The sequence below is a fragment of the Agrilus planipennis genome, unplaced genomic scaffold (genome assembly GCF_000699045.2).
Source record: "Agrilus planipennis isolate EAB-ADULT unplaced genomic scaffold, Apla_2.0 scaffold93, whole genome shotgun sequence".
NCBI lineage: Eukaryota > Metazoa > Arthropoda > Insecta > Coleoptera > Buprestidae > Agrilus > Agrilus planipennis.
In genome coordinates, this window is record NW_020438867.1 from 507,842 (window position 1) to 518,996 (window position 11,155).

At 31.0% G+C, this 11,155-nt stretch overlaps 2 protein-coding genes across 2 annotated transcripts in view; one reads left to right on the forward strand and one right to left on the reverse strand.

Annotated features, from left to right (window-relative positions):
* Positions 1–3,407: 3,407 nt before the first annotated feature.
* Positions 3,408–4,585, reverse strand: LOC108739692 (elongation factor Ts, mitochondrial). Its single transcript, XM_018473706.1, has 3 exons — positions 4,337–4,585; positions 4,032–4,283; positions 3,408–3,972 (listed from the first exon to the last, which is right to left on the reverse strand). The coding sequence occupies exons 1-3, from the start codon at positions 4,490–4,492 to the stop codon at positions 3,454–3,456; spliced, it is 927 nt and encodes a 308-aa protein (XP_018329208.1). The 5' UTR covers positions 4,493–4,585; the 3' UTR covers positions 3,408–3,453.
* A 132-nt stretch (positions 4,586–4,717) lies between these two features.
* LOC108739688 (dynein heavy chain 7, axonemal-like) overlaps positions 4,718–11,155 on the forward strand; it is a 40,234-nt gene continuing 33,796 nt past the window's right edge. The window contains exons 1-4 of the mRNA XM_025976093.1: positions 4,718–4,820; positions 5,178–5,420; positions 5,487–5,719; positions 7,788–8,092. Of these exons, the coding sequence (XP_025831878.1) occupies positions 5,186–5,420; positions 5,487–5,719; positions 7,788–8,092 (773 nt within the window). The 5' untranslated portion in view covers positions 4,718–4,820; positions 5,178–5,185. The remainder of the gene's footprint in view (positions 4,821–5,177; positions 5,421–5,486; positions 5,720–7,787; positions 8,093–11,155) is intronic.

Sequence of the window (11,155 nt, forward strand, 5' to 3'; positions counted from 1 at the left end):
ATAAGATAAGATGTACATCATGCGTATAGGCATGTTCTAAGTGCAGAAATAATCACGAAAAGAACATTGACTGTTTAAAGTGCCTATGTTTGTCAAAAATGTAAGCCAGTAAATGAAAAACATTTCCTTACATTTTTTGTAAAAATTTCAACCTAACATTAGTAGACGTATTTTTTCATATTTTCAAGCACGACAAAATCTGTCAAGAGATTTTTATATCAATTAAAATATTCAGTAGTACCTATGTATGTAATGTGCATATAAATGTTTTAAGATTTTGGTCAGATTTGAAATCTATCAATACAATTTTATGATTCATATGTTAATGTTTGAATTTTATTCTTACCTTCACTAAGTGTGCTAAGCATTACCGGACTTGACTCATCTTTTAAAGAACTACCACTAACTAATATTACCACTGATAGTACCAGTAGTACCTGTTTGTCTATCATTTTTATTGTAACTGAAGGATTTTCATTGAAAAATACACACTATTTATATAATCATTTTGTACACAGCTAGTTATCGTAATGTTCCTATTTGATAAAACAGTGGGACCTTTAAAATGCAGCATTAAAAAATGCACAATTAATTCCTATATAAAAAAGCTTTTTATTATTCTGTGATATAGATAGATACGCACCTTTGACCATGTCTAAAGAACATCAGAAAGCTTTTTTTTATTTTTAGTATTTCGAAACAAAATAACACAACGGAATTATAGAATTACCTTAGGAAAACAGTCTTGATTTGGTTTTTAATGTGGTCCGTTTATAAACGGTAACAATTTCAAAATAAATACAATAATTAAGTATAGTTTTAAATTTACTGTTTATTTATTTTACGGTCCAATAATTGCTTATTCACTTATATTCCATTTTATTATTCTTTGCCCCATGGTGCCCCTTTAATCATTTACAAATTAGATATGTACATTTTTAACTTTCATCAAGAATAATTATCATATTGAAATCAGTATCGAAGACAACAGCGGTCAATAGCTTTTTATAATATAGATCGTAGGTATGAGGTAAAACGGTAACATTAATGAATATTTATCAATAAAAAAGTAAGCCACAATCCTCTTAATCTTTTACAATGCAACTGCTGTTTTCCGTCTAAAGGATTCTTCTTTCATTTTGTTTTGGATAAAGATTGTCTAAGAGTAAATAAAAGAGAAGGACAAGTTTCGAATATGGCACAAGTTACCCAACTTTTGATTTAATGTAGGTCAATGTACAAAATAATAATATAATTTTTCGTTTTTCTTGAAATGCTGTAAATCCTTTTTATGTAAACAATTAATAAAGTACAAGGGAAAGAACAGTAAACAAAAACTTTTGCTAAATAAATATTATATAAATACATGAATTATACTAGTTTACAGCAAGGTTACCATTTTGTTATTTGTTTAGGACTAGTAAATATTAATTTAGGATTTAACTTGTAACTCTATATATAAAGGCTACGGGACTTTGACAGAGGTTTATCTTGCTAAAAGAGCTAAAAAATGTAGATAAGTAAAATTCTAAATTTCTTCAACAGTTATTTATATTTCTTTAAAATTACAATAAATAAATAAATAATTCTAATAGGGGTAGTTTCTAAAATACGTTCGCAAATAAAAGGAAGGAAGGAGTACTGCTTAGCGTAACGAGATATGACATGGAAGGAGGAAGGGTCTAAGAAAATGCGTTAGCAGTTCATTAATTTTATTTTAAAGTTTTTCATAATTTGGCAATTCTTAAAATTTTTGATTACCATAAAAACGAATTCTCATTGCTACTTTTAATCACAAAAAAATCGTTAATAAGGAGGGGGACATCATATTTGTTAGAGGGGTCGCTAAAAGTGCGAGTTAGGGGGTGGGAGAGCTCCAAAAAGGTGAAATTCTGAAAGACGTATTTTATGGACGACCTTATATAGTTTGGAAAAGTTTTATCATTCACAGGTTAGTATTTAATGTTCTGTGAATGAAAAGTTAAAAATAAAATTAAATTTTAAAGGCATGGAAACTTTTTTAATTAAATAGCTTTATTGCGTCCAGTAGGTAATATCTAGTATAAAATAATTTCATTAATCATTAATAATCTATGCCTCTACTCCGACTTTGGACTCCAATCTTCAACAAGTTTAGTCTGATCGAGGCTCAAGCTTTTAAATTTCATTTTTCTGTGTTGTAAATGTAAATAACTTTTGATAATTTTAAACGAAAATAATTAAAAATTTGACCACATATCGACTAAAAAATACTAAAGCTACCAGTTATTCTAAGTAGCTATCCACACCTTACTGTATTAGTGGTTTATATTTGTTTGTATGCTTATTTATCACATTTAAGCATACTTGGGTAAAATACAAAAAACATCATAACTAGTATTTCAAAATTTATTCAGTATTACAAACAAAATATGTATTTAAATACAAATATTAATATTTTGTCATCAGTATTTAAATAATATTATATATAAAAAAATTATGAGTGCTGTCAGCACAGAGCAAAGTAGTATNCATAATGGCCGACATCAGTGACAATACGACAACAATTGAAAAAGAATGATGGCCGACAACTGCAACAATTAGAAAAGAATGATGGCCGACAACTGCAACAATTAGAAAAGAATGATGGCCGACAACTGCAACAATTAGGAAAGAATGATGGCCGACACTACGTCATAGTGGAGCAATAAAAAGGGCAGGGGGAACTAGTATATATGAAAAAAATATATTTAATACAATTTTTAATAATCCAGTCTTACCTAAAACGTCTTTAAATTAAAATTGGTTTTACCAATCAATATCGAATCTATAATAGGAAGTCCTCTGAATATATTTGTAAACTACTAGATTACAATTTGTATATCTAGTAGTAAACAAACCCTACACAATGAATAAGAACATATAACAGTCTCGGCAATCTAGAAACTTTATATTTAAATTTCTAGATGCCAATTGGACCCCTGAGTCTATGTAAATGAGTTTAAATAGAAAGAAAGAAAATGCATCCCTTAACGTGAACTAATTGATAATCTGAACAGACCTTGTTTTTTCGGTACACACTGTCAAGCATCTGCTGTAGACAACTTTTGATAATTTTAAACACAGCAAATAATAAGCAAAGATTTAACCTCATATCAAATTTAAAGTACATTTTGATATACTTTTTTTTATTATCCTTGTGGTGAAAGCAAACTCTAAATAACTTTAAATTAGTTTAACAACTACATGGTTTTTCTAAATTAAATGGTATTTATAAATAAATTTTCACTTTAAAGTTAAAAATAAGGTACCATTTCAATCAAAATACAATAAAAACAAGTAAAAGTGCATTAAATGTCATTTTAATATGCTCCACAATTTAAGGCAGAAATCATTTAGTAAAATTACATTACAAAATAAACAGAGAATTCAAATATAACATGAATTTATTCTTATATAGTATTATGTCTACAGTTACTGACAAGTTGTTATTTTTTCTGGAGTATCTTCTTCAATTCGTTTATCTGTTTCACCACATTCAAATCTCTTAAAGTCTATTATTTCAATTCCATTTTCTTTCAGCAAATCACCAACAGTCCACTCACTATCTAACAGAAACTCTTGATAAATTAAACATTTCTCATCATCAGTGTTTCCAGCTGGTTTGTCAAACACTGTCCCAATCCTGTCAGGATTCATCCCAACGATATGTTGACATAAATCTTTCCCTAATTTTTTAATATCAACACCACTTGGTCTGATTTGTCGAAAGGCTACAACACCTCCAAATTTTCCCAATAAAATCCCATTTCTTTCATTTCCATAGGGATGTGTGTATACAGAAAGATGTATTTGTTCAGCAGCTTTGAAGCAAATTCCTCTTTTAAGGGAAGCATTCTCTCCAACCAATCCAATCATAAGTGCCAGTTGATCTGATAGTAACTTACCATCTGCAGTTGGCAGCTCATTTAACTGTCTGGATTCTAAGTCGATCTAAAATATTTAATACTAATAATGCAAGAAATGTGAGGGTACTATAATTTTAACAATACCTTTATTAAAGGATTTTCACCAAGAGCATACTTCTTTGAGAATTCTATACAAGCCCTTGCTGCAGCTTCTGCCATTTCTTGGAAATTAGTATTTCTTGCAACAAAATCAGTCTCACAATTAATTTCCACCAGTACTGCATTTTGGTTTTGAACAGTTGCTGCTACTAATCCTTGATTTGTCTTTCGTCCCTCTAGTTTGGTTGCTTTTGACCAACCCAAAGCTTGTGCTTGTTCATGTAACCAGGACTCTGCCTTAATAATATGAAGTTAAATGAACATAATGACATTACCATTTTAATTAAAACCTTTGTGAGATCGTTGTTGTTTAACTCTAAAGCCTTCTTGCAATTTGAAAATGTATAACCTGTCTTTTTTCGAAGAGTGGCCAGCAGGGACTTCTCTGCAGCAAACAATGAATTGCTGTTACAAAAAAATCTTTTTAATATAAGCTGGGAATACATTTCTAAAACACACAGATATTAATAAGGAAAATTAAATAATGTTGCATAGGTTATTGATAGATTATTATAGGTTATGCAGTACCATTGAATTTATCGATCCATCAACAACACCATAGATAAGGCACGCATGTCAGGAACACGTTCATTTCATCGGCGTATTTGATATCTTGGTGATACCCATTAGTGCCTTCAGCATGACAACTTTTCCATGACAACGTGCTTATTTATTAATATAAAAAGCTTTTGATTTAATATCATATAAAGCTTTCGTACAAACTATTATTAGTTTAACATTCTTTTCACTAAAAGAAGGTCAGAACAAAAAATAGTAAGTAAAATATAATTAACTTTAGAGAATCAGCACTCTACTTGTAACATTTGAATTTGCCACAATTATGTTCAATTGAATGCGTCATTTGTTGCTTTTACACTAATACAGCATGTAATGTTTTCAGTTTTCTTCTTTAAAACACACGCTTATTGCATTTTCCGTTATTAATTTTTTAAGCGGCAAAAATTTAAATTTATTGTTATGGCGGCCATTATCTTTGACAGTAACAAGAAGAAGAAATTTAAATTATTTCCATTTGTTGTACTATAAATAAATTGATCAGAAGTGCAACATATAAACAACATCATTTTACGTAAAAAGATTTTCTTAATTAATTCACATTTTCTCTTTTAGAAAACAGAATGTCTTTCAAACAGCAAGTAGAAAGAGAAAAACTGAAACGCAAATTAGCTGAAAAGATGGCTTATTTAGAAAGTCGACCAGATTTAAAAATAAAAATTCCAAAGGTCCTCTTACCCTGTGATTATAACGTTCAAAATCAACCACTCTTTAAACTACCCCCAGAAAAACTTAGACCCATTTTGGCATCCGCATACCCTAGATATCACAAATATTTAAAACAGGAAAAACAAAAAAGTATTCGATTGTTTTTTTAGTTTATTTATCCCCTTGCAATTTACATAAATTTTAATTTGATTATAGTTGCCGCGCGTAAAGAAAAAATGAAACATTATACAATATTGCGTAAGAGAAGGGAGGAATTTCGCCAAAAATTGGTCGAATTAATAAATAAACAGGAGGAGGATAATATGGAAGTGGATCCTGAAGAAGTTCCTACGCCTGAAGAAAGAGAAATTCTTCGATATTATTATTATATCAGATATGGTGTAGATACAATTCATGTTGCTCCTATTGATGAAAAAGTTTTAGAGGAGGCAAATACTTCGTTTGTTTATTTTTTTTGAACTATAACACTTTCAATGCAATTTTAATTATCTCTTTGTGATGTAAAAGAAACAAAAACTTTTTATTTTCTTTTTTGTAATATTTCGGATTTTTTCGAACTAGATATTCAGAATCTTCTTGCTTAAATGTATCTATATTTACATAACAACGATCAGGAAAAATCTGTAACTGTTCGAACTAAATTAGATTAAAATCAAATTATGGGAAAAAGCTTATAATTGTCATCAATGATAACGATATTAGGAATTATTTCAAAAAGTGTTCAATTCTTAAGATAAGGATTCTCATCATCATCATCATAAGGTCGTCAGTCCTAAGACTTGTTGGACACGTACCTTCACCCATTCCTATCCTAAGCTAATCCTCGCATTTCCCTAAAACTAAAACATCCCACATCCTTAAGTATTTGTGAACAGTAATATAATCTAGGTCTACCTCTATCCCTCCTAACTTCCGTTTCTACCTCTAATATGTCTCTGACTAGACCTTCATGTTTGAAAAGGTGTCCTACCAACCTATCTCACCTATTTCTTATTCACTTCCATAGAGCCCTCTGTTCTCTTATTCTTTTTAATACCTCTTCATTTCTAACCTTCTCTGTCCACGGTATCCTCATCATTGGCCTGTAATACCACATTTCGAACACTTCTAACCTCATCTTTTGCACCGCGCCCATTATCTATGCTCCAAAACATACACCTTGAACACCTTTAACAACCTTTTCCGAATTTCTAAATTAACCATTTGCGAACATAGAAGTGACTTCTTTTTATTAAAGACGACTTGACCCTGCGCTACCCTCTGCTTTATATCCCTACTACTCCTTCCGTCCTGACTTATCTAAACTCCTAGATACCTAAAATAAGCCACTTCTTCTAATTTTTCATCTCCTCTCTTTATATTCGCTCTTTCCCTAATTTTTCTTCCCTTGCATTTCAGTATTTTAGTTTTACTTTTATTTATTTTCATAAAGTACTGTTTTGTCAATTCTGCTTCCATTGTATTTAAAGCTATCTCTAACTTCTCCGTGCTGGATGCTAATACTGCTATATCATCAGCAAATCTAAGCATTAATCTTTTGCCCCTGTGTATTTATCCCTACAGTTGTACTGTCTTTAATAATGTTGATTGCGTTCTCAATATTTACTTCTCTACGTTACTGCTCCAGCTCTATAAGTGCCTGTTGCTCTTTATACAAACTATCACTCTTCTATCTCTGAAACTCATCCCTACATTTTTAAGTATATTTAATGTCCCGTTTAACATTATCAGATGTTTTCTACAATAGAAAGCATCCAATCGTACCGAGAAAAAAGGAGTTAAAAAAGGTTTTCGCGGTTAGTATGGGAACTGATACTACTTTGATTCGGTCTAAAGGTTGGAGTTGCTTCCTAACGTTTCGCTAGCAGGAGTGGCTGGCTTCAGAGGTCCTTCCATCTCCGATCCTGGATGTGGGCATTACACAAAACATCTCCAACCTACAACTGCCTTTAAACCCGAATCAGGACAGAACTAGTTCAAAAAAACATTTCAACTAAACACAATTTTTTTCATCATCATCATCATAGGGTCAGTCTTAAGCCTGGTTGGACAAGTACCTTCACTCTTGCCTGTCCAATTTCCCTAAAATTATAATCTAATCTAGGCCTACTACTCCTCTCAACTCCTGTTTCTGCTTCTAATATGTCTCTAATTAGTCAAACAACAAATAAATAAAGAAATGTCCATCCTGAAATTGTTACTAAAACCAAATTATTGATGAAGATTGTAAAACTATGGATTAAAGAAAAAGAACAGATTTTGTTAAATTTTGAAGAATTTTAAAAAGTAGAATATTCAGTTAAAAAAGATCGGTATATTCTTAAAAATATATAAAATTGATTACCTACGATTGGAAAATTTCGAGAAAAATATTAAACAACCAAAGGCAAATCCATATTAGTAATGCACTGATTCATTCAATAAAATTGCTCAGTGGTCTTTCAATTTTATGCCTTCATGACTATTTATTTCGTGTTATGATTGAAGATTTTTTAGATATTAAAATTGATTCCCGAAAAGTGGAAGAGATGGACCGACATGCTTGGTGTTTGCATTCAAGATTTAAGGGAGGATTTTATGAGTGCTAACAAAAAAGCAATTGTTGATTATGTCCTTAAAGACCCTACTGTGACAGAATCAATTGCTGCAGAGTTTGATTCGGCTGAAAGGAGGGAGGTTGTACTCTTGGGTCCCAAGTGGCAAAAATCGTATGATCTCAACAAATTACAAATTAATCGATGGCTATATATTGTAAATCCATGTATGCAACAGATACTTCAATTGTGGTACACAAAATATCGGTAAGAAACAGATAGTAATAATTAAAATAATTATTAGCGTTGCATTATTGTTTTCGTTTAAGACAAGCTATATAATAGCTTTGCATCAAAGTACACTCTTCTTGATTTGCATATCATTTATTTATTACTAGCTGATGATGCAACTTCAGTCGCCGAGACAGAATTATACAACACTAGGTGGGTCGTACCGTTAATAACTACGCGGTTCCCGCTTACTTTACGATGAGGCGGAAGCGGAAAGGTTTTCTTTCTCGAGTGCATGCGCACTACGTTGCCTGAGGGTAAAATTTGACTTCGGTTTTTGCCATTATTTCGAAATTTGTAAAAATAAGGGACTTGTTGTAATTTTTCAAGTTGATTTTGCAAAAGATATTAGATTTCTGTTAAAAAAATTCTGTGTGAAAATGGGGGTTAAGAAGCGTATTAATTTATTTATATTACACTACTTATATTTTGCATTCAGTTCAATGATTTATAATAGTCTCAAATTGGTCCTAATGTAGTTACTCTGATACACATTATATACGAAAATAACTAGCTAATATAATTCTTATTTTTTTTGTGTTATTATTATTATAANACCGGGATAGGGGTTAAGGAATTGGTTTAATGGTATTATTTGTACACTATGCTTCGCACGGGTGCAATGCTGATAGTAAATATACTATAGAATGTCTTTATATATACAACAATCACAGCTTTTTTGTCATTGGACAATACAAACTGGTCGGTACCGCCGCAACCGCTATGTCCCTGCATTTTAATTCGAAAATATTCATTTAAATTACATGCTGTAAAGGGCCACATTGATCTATATTAAATGTACAATGTATTTAAAAGTACTTAATTGGATAAGGATTAATGCTGTATTGCATAAAATAGCTTCGTAAATAAGCCATTATTTCTCGTAAAAAGTAAAGGATAAAAAAATGGTTATTGTGGGTTATCCCTAAGAGATAGACATATACCATTACGGACTTTTTTGTAGACCTTTTTAAGGTGTACAATAGTGTAGTATATTATTTTGATCTATCTCGTAGGGTCCAGCCAGCGTTTACAATGTAAGTGCAAAAAAATGAGTTTATTTACGACATCACATTACAAACCTCTAAAATTATCAGTGTTTCTCTACTATATTATGCATGTATTATACATACAAATCTTCCTCTTGAATAACTCTATCTATTAAAAAAACCACATTAAAATCCGTTGCGTAGTTTTAAAGACCTAAGCATACATAGGGACAGATAGCGGAGGAAATGCGTTGCATGATTTCGTTACATAGCAACTCGCATGAACTTACTTACCCTACCGTGCGTAAAGAAGTTTCACTTCAAATAAATAATTAGTATTTTTAAAAATGGATTTGTTTATATTATAGAGTGCAGCCTCATCTGAAGAAATGTTTCGAAGGAATAGCGAAACTTACATTTACAGAGGCTTTAGACGTTACTCACATGAAATCTTCTGAAGGAGAAGTGGTACCACTTGTCGACGTAATTCAGACTTCTTTGGCCAAAGGTCAAGTAGAAAAATGGCTAGTCGAACTGGAAGTGGATATGAAAAAATCAGTCCATAAAATAGTGGAGTTTGCCATTCTTGATTACCCGAAAAGAGCCAGAGACTCTTGGGTCCTTATGTGGCCTGGTCAAGCTGTAATTTGATCAACCTTAACTGAAGAAATTACTACTGAACAATTAAAATTCTACTTTTTTCAGGTTCAATGCATTGCAATGACTTTCTGGACTTCTGAAGTGAATGCAGCCATTCAGCAAAGTGTAGTTAATATGCGAAAATATTACGATTCCTGCAACTTCCAAATAGGTAAAGTGGTTGATCTAGTGAGAGGAAGGTTGAATACACAAAACCGTATTACTTTAGGTACGAAAAAAAAAACATTTAATTGGGTCAATTTCTGATTTTACTTTATTAAGAATTATTTTATGGCTTTTAGGTGCTCTAATTGTATTGGATGTTCATGCAAGAGATGTACTGGGGCAAATGGTGGATCTACAAGTTAGAAGTATCGATGATTTCCAATGGTTATCCAACTTACGATATTATTGGGAGGTAATGATTTTAATAATTCACCAAAATTAATGTGTAACTAAAAATTAATAGATCAGATCCACTGTTAATTTATTTTAAATTAATATCAATTCGCCCCATTATTGATGTAGATTCTTCTTCATTTCAATTATCATTTTACTTAAATAACATTCTAATTCTTTTAATTAATTATTTATTTAATTGCAAGTAGTATTTACTTTGGAGAATTTTTTTACTGATTTCGATTTACTGAAAAATAATAGTATATTAGTGTTTAATGTCCATAAATCATTATTAGAAAAAACAAATTGTAACCCGTATGATAAACTCCACATTGAAATATGGGTACGAATATTTGGGAAATGCGTCCAGGCTTGTAATAACACCGCTAACTGATAGATGCTACAGAACATTGTTTGGTGCTCTTCATCTACATTTGGGTGATTATTATTGTTTTAATGTATACTTGACGTTTATGTTCTTTTTATTGAAGTATCTAGTAGAACAGTTTTGCTTCTCATTTGATCTCATATGCATTGCAGTTGTAACTGAAAAGAGTCGAAAGCCATTAATTATTATTTTTATTTTTCTTCATGTTTATACAATATATTTAGGTATATAATAAATAAAAGTATTTTTTTTTTGTTCTGTTGTTTTTCAATTTTTTATTTATTTACTAACTGTAATATCCTTCTTAAAAAATGAATTATAAACTCGATAAATTTAAATGTATTCATATATATATGTAGGTACGAACGCAAATTGAGAAATTTAAGGAAAATATGCCCATGATACAATCTCTAGGAAACCCAGGCCTGAAACCAAGACATTGGGAGAAAATTTCCGAAATAGTCGGGTTTCCAATTATTCTTGATGATGATCTTACGTTGGGAAAAGTTTTAGATTACGGGTTGGAAGATTATCTAGATAAATTTGAAGCTATTTCTGAAGCAGCAACCAAGGAAAACAATTTGGAAAAAGGACTTAAGAAAATGAAAATAGAATGGGCAGACG